General features: G+C 50.9%; 2 protein-coding genes across 3 annotated transcripts; one reads left to right on the top strand and one right to left on the bottom strand.

The window, feature by feature from the left end:
- Window positions 1–7849: 7849 nt before the first annotated feature.
- FGF21 (fibroblast growth factor 21) lies at window positions 7850–9587 on the bottom strand. Its single transcript, XM_005219486.5, has 3 exons — window positions 9181–9587; window positions 8947–9050; window positions 7850–8247 (listed from the first exon to the last, which is right to left on the bottom strand). Exons 1-3 carry the CDS (start codon window positions 9413–9415, stop codon window positions 7957–7959), a joined length of 630 nt encoding a protein of 209 aa, XP_005219543.1. The 5' UTR covers window positions 9416–9587; the 3' UTR covers window positions 7850–7956.
- Window positions 9588–10074: 487 nt separating this feature from the next.
- On the top strand, window positions 10075–15161 carry FUT1 (fucosyltransferase 1). Of its 2 annotated transcripts, none has more exons than XM_005219151.5 (2): window positions 10075–11376; window positions 12357–15161. In XM_005219151.5, the coding sequence occupies exons 1-2, from the start codon at window positions 11211–11213 to the stop codon at window positions 13439–13441; spliced, it is 1251 nt and encodes a 416-aa protein (XP_005219208.2). In that variant the 5' UTR covers window positions 10075–11210; the 3' UTR covers window positions 13442–15161. The 2 variants fall into 2 exon arrangements, with proteins under 2 accessions (XP_005219208.2, NP_803465.3); NM_177499.4 differs by lacking the exon at window positions 10075–11376 and adding an exon at window positions 11629–11808.

Below are 15161 nucleotides of genomic sequence, written 5' to 3'. Positions count from 1 at the left end.
ATGGACAGAGGAGCCTGGTGGATTACGGTCCATGAGATGACAAAGAGCTGGACTAAATCACCACGGGAGCTCTAGTCCACATCCTGACATGTTCCAAAACACTGATTCTTGACATTACATTGTTCGGCTGGGCATGAAAATTAAGGATGACATTTTATTTCCTTGTGGTCATGACCAGCATTGTTCCACTTTATCTTGAAGTAATGCTTGCTGTGTAAAAGTCTGAGGCCATGCTTCTTTTAGTTTCCCCTGGTAAATTACATTTAGTAGTTCTTTTTTTTTTTCAGTTTGACTGCCTCACCTCTGTCTCAGCACACAGAGGTTGTGTCACACAGGACCTTTGCATTGAGGTGCCCGGACTCTCTTCTGGCTTCAGTACTTTTAGCACTTGGGCTTAGTTGCATGTGAGATCTTAGTCCCCCAACCAGGGATCGAACCTACATCGCCTGCATTGAAAGGTAGACTCTTTATCACTAAGCCACCTGGGAAGCCCGCGGCACGTCCTATTTTGTTCTTTTCTAAACCTGCCTGATCTTTTAATAATGCCGTGACTTTCCTCATTTCTGATCCTTTTTTTTTTAAATCTTTAAACATTTGAACATATTCATTTTGCAGTTGTTAATATTGTCCATCTTAAGCTTTCTTAGAAAGATAAGCTGTGACTTCAACATTAACCAAAGGTTTTCAATCAAACTGAAACCCCGGACCAGGTTTCTTGGTCTGCTGAGGAAAACAGAAACCTCTCCAGGTATTTAAAATACAGGAAATTATTAAGGGGAATTGGCTACACACACACTAAGAGGCTGGAAGAACCAGACATGATCCCTGAGGTAATAGGGGCAATAGTGACCAGAAGTAGCTGAGATTTCTGGGGCTGTGGGTTCCCCGGTGGCTCAGATGGTAAAGAATCTGCAATACGGGAGCCCTGGATTCTGTCCCTGAGTAGGGAAGATCCCCTGGAGGAGGAAATGGCTACCCACTCCAGTATTCTTGCTGGAGAAATCCATGGACAGAGGAGCCTGGCGGGCTACAGTCCATGGGGTTGCAAAGAATCAGACAGGATTGAGGGACCTACATCAACACATCTGGGGCTGTAGGAGCTCAGAGGATAGGTAGAACTGTCTACCTATCCAGGGTAGAACTAAACCTCTGGGCAGGGGGCTCCAGGCAGCTGGTGCTCTGGCCCGTGGATGATAATACGTCTGTCCAAAGAAACTGAAAATCTCCGTGCAGCCAGCTGTGGATGGACGTGCCGGGAATAACCGGTAGCATGAGCGCTTGTTGCCTGTGGCTCCTGGCGAGATGCAGACTGGAGCTCGGGGCAGGCGAAAGGAAGTTCCTTAGCCTGTCCTCCTGCCTCCTGCTCTCCTGCCAGGTCCTTCCTGCCACTCTGGTCAGTTGTCTGAAGGGATCACAGAATGAGAACGTGAGATTCACGCTGCAGAGACCGTGGTACAGCCTCGCCAGAACAAAGGGAGGGAAAAGTCTCACCCTTGCGTGCAAAACAAAGAGGAAATATTCCACATATTTAATGGGGTAGGCTCCAGAACAAACAGCCGCTAAATAATCTTGGGTATTAAACCAACAACGACTCTTAGGACACGTTGTTCGGGCTGTTCTACAAGGCGGTGACACTCTGAACAAACAGTGGTGAGAAGTAAATCAGGATCACCCAAGTCAATTTCCTAACTCTGGTGGTCATGTGGTCACAACAAAGTCTAATTGTCCTGGAACTCAGGCATGGTGTGAGTCAATTTTGGAAGAGACCCCAGGCCTGAATCTTCAGCCATCAAAACTGTTAACTCAGGTGGTAGACAAGCAAAGCTTAACTTTCTGGTAGGTAAGAAATATCACAGGTAAATATCAAGACTGTGGAATTAGGACTTCCCTGGTGGTCCAGTGGTTGAGAATCCGCCTGCCAATGCGGGGGACGTGGGTTTGATCCCTGTCGAGAAGCAGATCTCACATGCTCTGGGCAACTAAGCTCCAATAGCCCGAGGCTACTGAGCTTGTGCTCTGCAACACAGAAGGTTTTTGTGAATCAAAATCTTTGATCAAAATCGAAGCACCAAAGAACCACATGTATATCCATAATATAAATATGACATAAAAATATTTGCAACCAGTTTTTAAAAATCAATTTATTTTTGGTTGCTTTGGGTCTCCGTTTCTGAGTACACGCTTTGTCTAGTTGCAGCCACCGGGGACTCCTCTCTAGTTGTGCTGGGGCTTCTCATTGCAGTGGCTTCTCTTGTTGTGAAGCATGGGCTGTAGAGAGCAGGCTTAGTGCTTGTGGTCCATGGGCCTAGTTGGCTTCTGAGATCTTCCTGGACCAGGGATCGAAGTTGAGTCCCCTGTATTGGCAGGCAGATTCTTAACCACTAAACCACCAGGGAAGTCCTGCAACCAGTTTAATGTAAGCAAACTGATGAATGTGATCATCACTGTTCTATTTGTGGGTCTTAAAGGTCTGCTAGTCAAGGCTACGGTTTTTCCAGTGGTCATGTATGGATGTGAAAGTTGGACTGTGAAGAAAGCTGAGCACCAAAGAATTGATGCTTTTGAACTGTGGTGTTGAAGAAGACTCTTGAGAGTCCCTTGGACTGCAAGGAGATCCAACCAGTCCATCCTAAAGGAGATCAGTCCTGGGTGTTCATTGGGAGGACTGATGCTGAAGCTGAAACTCCAATACTTTGGCCACCTCATGCGAAGAGTTGACCCATTGGAAAAGACCCTGATGCTGGAGGGATCGGGGGCAGGAGGAGAAGGGGACGGAAGAGGATGAGATGGGTGGATGGCATCACTGACTCAATGGACATAAGTTTGTGTAAACTCCGGGAGTTGGTGATGGACAGCGAGGCCTGGCGTGCTGCGATTCATGGGGTCGCAAAGAGTCAGACACGACTGAGCGACTGAACTGAACTGAAGGTATTACAGTGTTTATAAGAATCTGCTATATTAGACTTGTGAAATATATGCTCCAGATGATATTATTCTGGGCTGCTCTTGCTTTCTGAGAGGGACTGCATTCTGCCTAGGGAATATTTCTCTCTTTTGATAAACCTGCTTTCACTTGGAAAAATAAAAAGATTGTATGACTCTTGTGCTTCTCTTCAAAGTTCTAGGTTTATTTAAGGGACTCTGAGGTCCCAGATTTGTAAAGTTTGTTTATTAAATTTGCAATCCTTGTTCAAATGTTTTGGGAAGTCTGAAATTGTGAAACTGGCGGCTTGCTATTTTTAGGCTTCAGAGTAGTCAGTGAATATTTAGAGAAAAGTTGATGGTTCGAAAATTAATTAATCATTACCCCAAGACCAAATAGTTGTGAATATTTGTGCACGTATGCAAAAGTTCTTCTGGCATTAAAAGATATCATTACAATCGTTTCAGCAAACGGTGCTGGGAAAACTGGATGCCCACGTGCAAAAGAATGAAGCTGGACCACTGACAAGCATACAGTTCAGTGGCTGTCAGTGCATTCACACTGTTACGCAACCATCCCCATCAGCCATCTCAGAACCTGATTTCATTACTGTAACTCTGAGCCCATGAAACAAATTCCCACCCCCACTGCCCCTGGCTGCCACCATTCAATATCCTGTCTCTATGAATTTGGCTATTCCAAGTACCTCTTTATCGGTGGAATCATGCAGTAACTATCCTCGTGTGGCTTTTTTCACTTAGTAAAATGTTTTCAAGACCCAGCCGTGTTTGGCATGCTTCAGAATCCCCTTCCTTTTCAAGGCTGAATAATATTCCATTGTATGTAGGTTGGTGGGGTTTTAAACTTTGAGTCACGTTGCATGCCTTTGAGCCTCACCTCGAAAACACGTCCTGTCACAGAATCAGAGATGCCGGGGGCCCGCGTGGGGCTTCACACTTTCCACTTGGTGTGTCACACCTTTCTTACGTGTTCTTTTCCCCCTCCCATCTCTCTTCCTCTTCTTTCACCTCTGCTTTCGCCTCTTTTTCTTTCTTTCTCTCTTTATCTTTCTTTCTTTCTTCTCTCTTCCTTTCTCTCTCCCTCTCCCTCCATTCTTCCCTTCTTTCCTTCCTTCCAATCCTTTCTTTCACAAGTGGGATGGGGAGAGCACCTGAAAATTTCCCTTTCTTCTTAGAAGCAGCATCAAAGGATGTCTGGAAAGAGGCCAGATAGCAGTGGAGGCTGTAAATAGCATGGATTTGTTTTGGGGGGCACTGGGAGTAACTTTTACCTGATAGAGTCTTGAACCTATAGAAAGTTTCAAGTTGCAGATAAAGAGCAACATAGGAGCAGGGGATTAAGGGGCATAAAACAAATCATCTACCAGAAAATACTGTATAATATGGAGAACACAGCCAATATTTTATAATAGGAAATGAAATCTATCCTTTAAAAATTGTGAATCACTATCTTGCACACTTGAAACTTATATTGTACATCAACTATATCTCAACTGAAAAAAAGACTTGTACAAAGAACTCATAATCTTAACTAGGCTCCCCATATTATCGCTATTCCTGTTCCTTTTTGCTTTCGAAAAAGCAGGCATTCACTCTCTATGTCCATATATTATTATGTGTTTACCTTTCCAGAAATATTTGAGAAAGCACTGGAGATACCATGCCCCTTTGTCCCGAAGTACTTTAGTGTGTATTTGCTAAGAACAAAGACATCCTGTTTAATAACCACTGTACAAAAATCAAAACCAGAAAATATTAACAAGGATAAATGACTACTTTCTAAAGGACAGAACTCATTCAAGTGTCATCAAGAGTCTTGTTAACATTCAGGACAACACCTGAATTGCTCAGCCAACTGTATTTCCTTGTGCTGACTCTGGTCTCTGTTCATTTAAACAGTTCTCCCACCTTCTTCTTGACCTTGACGTTTTCCCAGAGTCAAGGCCAGTTGTTATAGCGAAGGTCGCCGATTGGAGTTTGTTTGCTGTTTCCCCGTGATTAGACTCGGGTTAGAGTTTCTTAATCTTCCCAAATTCCACCCCTCCTCCCAGAAAAAACAAACCATGGGAGAGCCAGTAGGAGAACAGAAGCTCACAAACACTTTTCACAAAACCAGCAGACCGTGGAGCCCCAGGAACCCCGAAATATGAGGGGGCGGCGGAGCCAAACCAGTGCCAGGGCATGAAGAAAAGCAAAAGCGCTGTGAACTTCCTGGGACTCCCTGGTGGTCCAGTGGGTAAGAAGCCACATTCCAGGACCTCCCTGAGGGTCCAGGGGTTAGGAATCTGCCTGCCCAGTGCAGAGGACACGGGTCACATCCCTGGTTCGGGAAGATTCCATCTGCTGCGGGGCAACTGAACTCACGCGCCATAGAACCCGTGCTGCCCAACAAGAGAAGTCATCAGAATGAGAAGCTCGTGCACCCCAATGATGAGTAGCTCCTGCTTGCTGCAACTAGAGAAAGCTTGCACACAGCAACGAAGACCCAACGCAACCAAAACTATAAATAAATACAAATTAAAAAAAAAAGAATCCACATTATTCCAATGCAGGGGATGTGGATTCAGTTCCCGGTTGGGGAACAAAGACCCTATATGCCATGGGGCAGTTAAGCCCCCGGACTGTGACTACTGAGCCTGCCTGCCACAACAGCACTGCCCCAAACAAAAACAAACACACTAGAAACCCCATACAAACAAAACCAAATTGGAAATTTCCCACCAGTCCTCACCCCTAGAGAAGAAGTTGCCCTCTTGGCTGAGAACTTGGTGAGATGATCTGAGAACAGCAGGGTGTGGTGTGTGTGTGTGTGGGTGTGTGTGTGTGTGTGTGCGCGCGCGCGTGCGCAGCTTCACATAGTCCAATTAGTAGTTGGATATGGGACGCTATGGGAAGGTTGAAAGCTGCTGGGGTGGTCTGGGTCCTCAGAGATCACAGAATTACTCAAGGGAATCTCTTTTGGAAGAACAAAGCTCCATAGTTAAAAAAAAAAAAAATTACCCTTGACATCTACTGACAGATAACATTGTATAAATTTAAGGTGTACAATCTGTTAGTTTGATACATTTATATCTTGCAATATGAGTGCTATTGTAGTGAGAATTACACCTATCATGTGACATAGTTTTCTTTTGAGTACTTGGACAAAGCTCCATTCTTGTGAAAACTAATGGAAGCAAAATCCAGATTGATTTTGGCAGGAACTCCAAAGGAGAGAGAAGGTTCATGTATGGGTGGGGAAATAAATAGAGGAGGTATAGCTCTCTCTTTGAAATACTGGCGGTGTGGCTGTGCTGAAAGGTTATATTTTTTCATACTCTATGGAAACAGCAAAGAGTGAACTCTGAGAACAGTGAGGCTAGGAAAGTTATCCTGGACCACCCCACTCCCTACAAAGTGAATTCTTTTTTTTTTTTTTCATTATTTAGAGAATACTTTATTAGTTTCTGTAATCAAACTCATGTAAATAAGACCTTACATATTTAATACAGTGTGTTACCCCTGTACAAATGGAAAAAATTATGTTTAATGTTTCTAGACCAATATGGCTGTTAATTCAAAGCGAATTGTTAAATGTACTTTCATGAGAGGGGCTTTCCTGACAGCTCAGAGTGTAAAGAATCTGTCTGCAATGCAGGAGACTCGTGAGATGTCTCCTGACCCAATTCCTGGGTCAGGAAGATCCCTTGGAGGAGGAAATGGCAATTCACTCCAGTATTCTTGCCTGGAAAATCCCATAGACAGAGGAGCCTGGGGTGGTGGGGTGGGGCTACAGTCCATGGCATTGCAAAGAATTGGACATGACTGAGTGACTAACACTTTGATGTTTCAAGACCATAACTCCTGTGAGGCTGCAGTGATCAGTCAGAAACCTGGGACCCCACCAAAGCTGACCCAGCCTTTCTTCACCCCTTCCCCTGCTGACCCTCAGTGTCTGGCTCCACTAAGGCGTCCCCAGAGACTCTGGACTATCCTTGCCCTTTGACAGGACAGTATTTGTTATTCTTCCCTCATCCCTCTCCCTGACGCCAACCACGTGTTTGTGTTGTGGAACTATTTCTCTGCGGTAACTCAATAAAGGGACATTTTAAAAAATGGCACAAGCAGACCCACACCCTCATGGGAGATGTAGTTTTTGGGGAGTTCATTTAGCACTAGGGATGGTCCTAGGAAGTGTAGTCTAAACCTTTGTCTTCACGTCTTTCCTAACAGGAAAATAGCTTGAAGAGCAATATGGAAATCTAGTTGGTGGAAAGGAAGTGGGGATGGGCAACTTGCTCACTGAGATTGGATTCTGGGACAGTCATTCCTCTCCAAGGTCCATAAGCACCTGGATGGAAGCATTTAGATTCTCAAGTTCTTTTTCTGAGATCCAGGACTCTCAATCTCCAGTCCCTCCTCTCTCAGACAAGGATGCCCAGATTCCCCTGCTCTCCTGGGATCCAGGTGTCCAGATGTCCAGCCCTCTGAATCCTCAGGACTCAAAAGGGTCTTCCTAGCAACGACTGTATCTCCAGAATCCAAGAGTCCTTGCCCCAGCCCTGAGGACCATTCCTAGTGCTAAATCAACCTCCCAAAACTACATCTCCCATAAGGATGTGGGTCCGCTTGTGCCATTTTAAAAAGTGTTCCCGTTATTGAGTTACCCCAGAGAAATAGTTCCACAACACAAACACGTGGTTGGGGTCAGGGAGGGGGTGAGGGAAGAATAACAAATACTGTCCTGTCAAAGGGCAAGGGTAGTCCAGAGTCTCTGGGGACACCTTAGTGGAGCCAAACACAGGGTCAGCTGGGGAGGGGGTGCAGAAAGGCTGGGACCGTCTCAGCGTGGCTGGCAATGGAGGGACAAGGAGAGACGCGGAAGCAGACTCCCATTTTCTCCCTCAAACACACAAACTCACTCTGATCCTCCTCTCAGACTCTTTATTATCTCAAGTAAGAAAAATAAAAAAATAAATAAGATAAATAATGCCATAAATAAAGAGGAGACCCAGTACTACACAGCGGACGTCTTCAAGAAGTGTAGCTGGGGCTTCGGCCATACGAGGGTCCCACCATACTCAGGGGATCCGAGGAGCCCACGTCGGGAGGCTCGGGGGCCAAGATCCCTGGAGGATCCGGGGGCGCCGCGGGCAGGCCCGGCAGTGGAAGGAAGCGAGCAGGTCCCCGCGGGGCCGGGTCCCGGTTGGACGAGCGCTGGGGGGGCAGGCGGAGTGGAAGGCCCAGGGTCTCCGACTGGTAGACGTTGTATCCATCTTCAAGAAGCAGCTCCCGAAAGCTGCAGGCTTTGGGGTCAAAGTGCAGCTGCGGGGATGAGAGTCGGGTCAGAAATGTGGGGGTTCCGATACCCCCTTGCTCCTGAAGGACTCCCAGCCCCAACCTCTCCCAGACTCAGGAGTCCAGGCCCTCCAGTCCTAGGACTGCTGGGGAGCTGGGAGAACCCCCTCCTTTCTCAGCTTTATCGTCTAGGTCTCCCCAGCCCCTTCCTCCCAGACTCAAAACCACGGAGGCAGGTCCCTCCTTAACCCCTAGGTGGCGCTGCGAGACCCACGCACTTCCCCGCCCCCCACTTCACAGAGAAGACTATTCCAGCCCAGGGATCAGGGGAGGCTCTCTAAGTCCTGGCAGGGGCATCTGGCTAGCACCCAAGGTCATGTTCACTTTACAGGCCATCGATTCCTGGAGCGACCCTTCGCCCAGCATGAGCCAGGCCTGTGGGAACCTGTATGGTCAGCACAGGAGTCACAAGACTTGGCCTCCCAGGTCATTGTCATTCATGGGCCCTGTGACTTGGGGCCGGTGGTCGCCCTGCCAGAGCCTCAGTTTCTTCTTGTGAACGCTGATGACCACAGCGCTCTCCTCTGGGGATTGTGGCCAGGTTAGGGGCATGCGGAGAACGTCAAACCAAGCCTGACCAACATCAAAGGTGCAACCTGGTCCCTCAGATTGTGAGGATGGGGAGAGGAAGGGTGGCGGGCAAGGACAGGGATCCTGGAAACTCACCGATCCGTACAGCTTCCCATCTGGCCCCTGGCAGAGAAACCTGGATGTTTTAACTCCCAAGATCTGAATGACGCCTGGCTTCAGGGCTTTCAGCTCCAAGAGACCTGAGGGGAGAAAGTGGGTCAGGGGCTCAGAAGGCCTTGCCCATCCCCCTCCTCCCCCAGACTCGGGAGTCCAGGCCCCAATTCCCTACTGCTTCAGGATCAAGCCCTACCTCCCCATACACATACTCACTTTCGGGGCTCTGGCGGGCTGCCCCCACCACTGTGCCATCGGCCCTGATCTCCAGGTGGGCCTCTGTCTCCTGGGCATCATCCGTGTAGAGGTACCGCTGGCGGACTTGGCCCCCAAACTGGAGGAGGGGGCTGGAGTCTGGAATGGGATGCGCCCGGCAGGTTCCTAGCAGGAGGACAGCCAGCACAGGGACCCACAGTCCCAAGTGCTTGAACTTGGCCTCGTCCCAGCCCATCAGTGGTTCACGTCCTCAGGTGGGGTCTGGGGTCTGGGGTTTGAAGAGCTGAATGGTCTAGATCCTGTTTCGGAGCCCGGTTGCCCAGGAGAGCAGGTTCTCAGATGACTGCTTCAGTAGCCTGGGTCCCCTTGCACATGGACTCACAGCTGACTGGACACCCAGATCTCTTGGGATGGATGCAGACACTCCAGAATTTATATCCAGACAGACCCGCCCCATCACCTTCCCGACGCCTGACCCGTGATATTTGACCCACTTGGCAGATGCTAGGATTCCACGGTGTCCAGGTCAACCTGGACAGATGATGCAATCGGGGGTCCTTCCAGCTGGGGGCCTGGCCTCCACCATGTGAGGCACCAGGGGGATAGAAATCTGATGAACTGGGACCTGGGTGAAAGCAGCTGGAGGGCCCAGACTGTTTGGCCTGAGGGAGGAGGGAGCTGGGGTTTCAGACTCCTGGGTCTGAGGAAGGAAGGAAGGGGCTGGGAACCTTGACTCTGCAGCCTGAGCAGGAATGGAACGGGACCGCCTTTCTGGCTAACTGAGGCAGATCGTGCTCCGCAACTGGAATTTCCGCATCTCACCTGAAGTTCTGGGTTTTCTGAGGTTTGCTGATCATCAGGAAAGCAGCTAGCCACGCAGGATCAAAGCGTCCTCCTCAAGGAAACAGGTGTCATGATCTGGAAGTTACAAGACAAGCTCCTGAGTAACTGCAGGCTAGGCATTCACGCCCCGAAACATCCCAGCCTCCTCCTCCTCCTGGGTCCTGATGCAATCCTGATGTTTCTTTCACCACAGACGCGACCCAGGATCAGACAGGTGCCCTCAAAATAGCCTGGGGAAGCTGGGGGATGGTGAGAGTCTTTGACTCAGAGTTGGCAAATGATCCAGGCTATTCAGGGAAAAGTTAGACCCAAGATCCCAAGGGGAATGAGGGGGTGAGCAATTTCCTGGAACCAAAGGGTGCAAGGTCCATGGTAAAGACCACCTCCCAGGTGGCTTTGTGGTAAAGAATTGGCCTGCCAATGCAGGAGATGCAGGAGACACGGGTTTGATCCCTGGGTCTGGCAAATTCCCTGGAGGAGGAGCAACCCACTCCAGTATTCTTGCCTGGGAGGTCCCATGGACAGAGGAGCCTGGCGGGCTGCAGTCCATGGGGTCGCACATGCCTCAGCAACAGAGTCTGAACACCAGATCTGACTGAGGGTGAGTGGAGGGCCCAGATTTCTTAGTCTGAAGAGGGGGCCGGGGACTGGGGAGTCCTGGATATGGAGAAATTATGATCACATCTCTGGAGAGTCAAGTCCAATCAATCCCTGGGTCTTTGATTTCTTGAATGGCAATAGTCAGACTACTCAGGGCCACGGGGGAGGAGGGGGGGAATGGGTGCGAGTGGGGAGCAACCGTCGACAGGGGAAATGGCTTCAGGTCTGCAGAACGAGTCCAGCGTCTGTTCCTTGAAGAGGCCTGCTGCGACCTCTGAGGCAGACAGGGAGGAGAAACTCTATTCTATTTCTGCTTTCTCCGTTCCTGACCTCGGGAGAGGCGGGACATGCCCTTTTAGAAAGTAGAAAGGCAGGCGCCGGATACTGATTCCCTCGAAAGGACAGCCTAGGACTCTGGAATTTGCGAGTGCAGGGGAGCGGGGGCGGGATCAGCGGCCCCTGAGGGGCGTGGGGACACGTTCCGGCCGGAGGCTCTCACGCCGGGATCCTGAGAGCTGGAGAAGGCTTTGCATCCGCGCGTGGAACAGCCTGGCGACCAGATTCTGCACCTCGCCGCCGGCACCAGGATGCCCGGGCCAGCCCCAGACGCCCGGGCGTGGCCGGACTCGAAGCATCCACAGACACCGGAGTGGAAGAGGGAGAAGTCGACGGACCGGAGCATCCGGATCCAGCATGGCAGTTGCAAGCTAGATCTCAGTGTCCACGAAAAGATGCGGCTGCTAGGGAGGCCAGGTAGGCTGCCTGGGGCTGGAGGTGGGGGTGGTGATGGGAGGGGAGCGGGCTGAGGCGCAGGTTCTCCGGGTCGGAGGGCAGGAGGCGGGGGCTGCCGTTCCGGACCTGCGGAGCCGGGGCTCGGCGCCAGGGATGGGGCGGGGCGCTGCCTCTCTGAGGTATCTGCCGGGCCGGGGAAGGGCGAAGGCTGTGATTCTCGGAGCCGCGCCCACTCTCCTACCGCTCTTCCCCCGGAGCCTTCGCAGCCAGTCGCGGGAGGAGGCGCGGAGAAGGGAGGCCCGTCGGGTCTGGGAACCTGGAGTCCAGGTTTCCGAGGAGGGGGGCGGACGGGGGCGGAGGTGGGCCCCCCGCGGGATGTGGTCTGCACTTGCAGCCGGAGCGCTCCATTCTAGCCCAAGCCTGCTGTGGGTCCGCCACTCTCCAGGAGTTCAGGTGAGTGAGAAATGCGGATGCCTCGGACCCAGGAGTCGGGCCCTCAGTCCCAAGAGGTGCACCCCCAACCTCTAACCCCCTACGGCACCCGGGAGTCTCCTCCACCCCCGACCCCCCAACTCCTGCTCCTCCAGGAATCAAGGTCCCCCCCATCCAGGCCTGGGCCTCCTGCCTCTCACGTTCTACTTGATGGTCGCTTCCTGTCACCTCCGTGGTGGCCTCTGCCCCTCACACACAGGTACACCCAGAAAGGAGTTGGGGGCAACACTGCCCCACGTCAGGGCACCCGAGACACTGAGATTCCCGGACATGGGGACAAGCTGGTGGTTCCTGGATCACTTTCATTTTGGAAACCACTAATTTTCACCATCTTCCATTCCTGGAAATTCCAAGCCCTTAGCTCTTTCTCACTCAGATCCAAGAGCCCTGATTCCTTTTACCCTCAAGCCCAGGAGCCCAGACTTATTGTTTCCTGGTTCCCTCAGCCCTCTCTTCCCCGATAGTCATTCTCAAACTCTAATATCTCCTCATCTACTCTTGTTCTGCAGCCATGTGGGCTCCCGGCCACCATCACCTCTGTCTGATCTTCCTGCTAACCTGTGTTTTTGCCTGCGTCTTCTTCCTCCTCATCCACCAAAACCTCTTTCACAGTGGCTTAGACCTGTTCCTGCCGTGTCCAGACCGTAGCCGGGTGAGATCCCCCGTGGCCATCCTTTGCCTGTCAGGCACACTGATGAACCCCAATGCCACCTTTACCTGTCCCAGGCATTCTGCTTCTGTCTCAGGAACTTGGACTATCGACCCCAAAGGCCGGTTTGGGAACCAGATGGGGCAGTACGCCACGCTGCTGGCCCTGGCCCAGCTCAATGGCCGCCAGGCCTTCATCCAGCCCTCCATGCACGCCGTCCTGGCCCCCGTGTTCCGCATCACACTGCCCGTGCTGGCGCCCGAGGTGGACAGACACGCTCCTTGGCAGGAGCTGGAGCTTCATGACTGGATGTCGGAGGAGTACGCCCACTTGAAGGAGCCCTGGCTGAAGCTCACGGGCTTCCCCTGCTCCTGGACCTTCTTCCATCACCTCCGGGACCAGATCCGCAGCGAGTTCACCCTACACGAGCATCTGCGGCAGGAGGCGCAGCGTTCACTGAGTGGGCTCCGCTTCCCCCGCACGGGAGGCCGCCCGAGCACCTTTGTGGGTGTCCATGTGCGCCGCGGGGACTACCTACAGGTGATGCCCCTCCACTGGAAGGGTGTGGTGGGGGATCGCGCTTACCTCCAACAGGCTATGGACTGGTTCCGGGCCCGGCACAAAGCCCCCATCTTTGTGGTCACTAGCAACGGCATGAAGTGGTGCCGGGAAAACATTGACACCTCCCGGGGGGATGTGATCTTCGCCGGAGACGGGCAGGAGGGTGCGCCCAACAAAGACTTTGCGCTGCTCACACAATGCAACCACACCATCATGACCATTGGCACCTTTGGCTTCTGGGCCGCCTACCTGGCTGGTGGAGACACCATCTACCTGGCCAACTTCACCCTGCCTGATTCCAGCTTCCTGAAGATCTTTAAACCTGAGGCTGCCTTCCTGCCCGAGTGGGTGGGCATTAATGCAGACTTGTCTCCGCTCCAATGAAGGCTGAGTCTTGAGGAACAGGGAGACTTTCTGAAATAGCCTGATCCACGTAGGGCCAATAGTATGCATCTCTGGAAGCCCAGAAGATTCTAAAAAGCTTGTGGTCTTGCAGGTGGTCGACACCCATTTCTAGAGTCATTCTAGTTGTCTAGACTTGGAGAAAAGGGGCATGGGTGTTTTCTGCCACTGCTGGAACGTTCTAGAATCAATGGAAAACCTTTGCATGGTGGGTGGCGATGTCTGGAAAAGTTCATGGCAGTTCTAGAAGGCACAGTGCCTACCTGTTCTTCCCAGGCCATAACCAGAGTACTTCTATATCACTGCCCCCAGTAACAGGAATTCACCATTCCAGTGTTGACCATCCTGGCCTTTTTTGAGAAGAGATAGTTCTCATCTCTGGGTCAGCAGGACTGAAGGAACTCATGGGTGTTCTAATTAGTGAAAAGTGAAAGTGAAGTCACTCAGTCGTGTCCGACTCTTCGAGACCCCATGGGCTGTAGCCCAGCAGGCTCCTCCATCCATGGGATTTCCCAGGCAAGAGTACTGGAGTAGGGTGCCATATACAACCAGTAGATCAACAGCTCACGACTGCTGGAAAGGTTGATGGAAGACAAACTTATCTGTAGCTGGGACAGTGTGTGAGCAAAGTGGAACTTTACTTAACATTTCAGCTCCTGAAAAACCACAGATATGCTAAAGTATGAGATGGGAGGGGGAAGGGATGGTGCTGAATGCTTCAGCCTAAGGAGTAAGGCTCTGCAAAAATATCCGGCCACTTAAAAAAAAAAAAACAAAAAAACTCCAAAACTGCCAAAAGTGGACGTGCACACATTGGCTCCAAGTTCAGTTTGCTTCTGCCAACTAAAGAAGTTTCCTCCTCCATAGCTGGGCTGCTGGGGGTGATGGAGTTGATTTACTGAGGTGGCTAGTGGTAAAGAATCTGCTTGCCAATGCATGAGACGCAGGAGACTTGGGTTCCATCCCTGAGTCAGGATCTCCTGGAGGAGGAAATTGCAACGCACTCCAGTATTCTTGCCTGGAGAATTCCATGAACGGAGGAGCCTGGCAGGCTACAGTCCATGGGGTCACAAAGAGCTGGACATGACTGAGTGACTGAGCACACACAGCACACCAGTGGCATAAGGGTGCCTTCTGGGCTTGCAGAAAACGGTGCGCATTGTGTCCCTTGCCAGCCACTCTCTGTCCCTGAATTCACAGAATCTCTAAGTCTGGCTTTGCACAAGTGAAGGATGAAAGACTCAGAAGGTATGCAGACTCCAGACTGGTCTCCAACCCAGGCAGGAGCACAGGGTCTGGACAGGAGGATAGGTATTTTTTTTGCCATGCAGGACAGCATGGGGGATCTTAGTTCTTCAACTAGGGATGGAACCCGCAATCCCTGCATTTGAAGCTCAAAGTCTTAACCACTGGACCACCAGGGAAGTCTCAGAGAATGGAATTATTGACTCAGATTTTTAGAACTTCCATGAGGCTTTTTGAAAGAAATGAAGGTAGATACCTTTATTACAGAGTTGTCTGAGAATTTGAGACCTTTTCTAGTTTTCTCGGGGGGTTTTGGGGGACCAGTCCCTACTCGACTACCGTAGGTGGGAGAGAGGGATGTATGAATTAAAATCCACACCACCAACCAATCTCTGCAGGTTTTTTGGAGACTTGTGTGCATGAGGGTGTGTGAGTAGGAGTAAAGATGTGGAACTTC

This window comes from Bos taurus, chromosome 18 (genome assembly GCF_002263795.3).
Source record: "Bos taurus isolate L1 Dominette 01449 registration number 42190680 breed Hereford chromosome 18, ARS-UCD2.0, whole genome shotgun sequence".
In the NCBI taxonomy this organism is placed as follows: Eukaryota; Metazoa; Chordata; class Mammalia; order Artiodactyla; family Bovidae; genus Bos; species Bos taurus.
The sequence above is the reverse complement of the archived record's forward strand: the minus strand, read 5'-3'. Positions and strand labels throughout refer to the sequence as shown.

Bases quoted from the DNA above. Each gene is read 5' to 3' on its own strand.
- FUT1 (XM_005219151.5), top strand. From the start codon at position 11,211: ATGCCCGGGCCAGCCCCAGACGCCCGGGCGTGGCCGGACTCGAAGCAT. The intron at 11,377-12,356 runs GTAGGCTGCCTG...CTTGTTCTGCAG, and splicing joins GCGGCTGCTAGGGAGGCCAG to CCATGTGGGCTCCCGGCCAC.
- FGF21 (XM_005219486.5), bottom strand. From the start codon at position 9,415: ATGGGCTGGGACGAGGCCAAGTTCAAGCACTTGGGACTGTGGGTCCCT. The intron at 9,051-9,180 runs GTGAGTATGTGT...TTCTCCCCTCAG, and splicing joins AGCCCGCCAGAGCCCCGAAA to GTCTCTTGGAGCTGAAAGCC. The intron at 8,248-8,946 runs GTGAGTTTCCAG...TCATCCCCGCAG, and splicing joins ATGGGAAGCTGTACGGATCG to CTGCACTTTGACCCCAAAGC.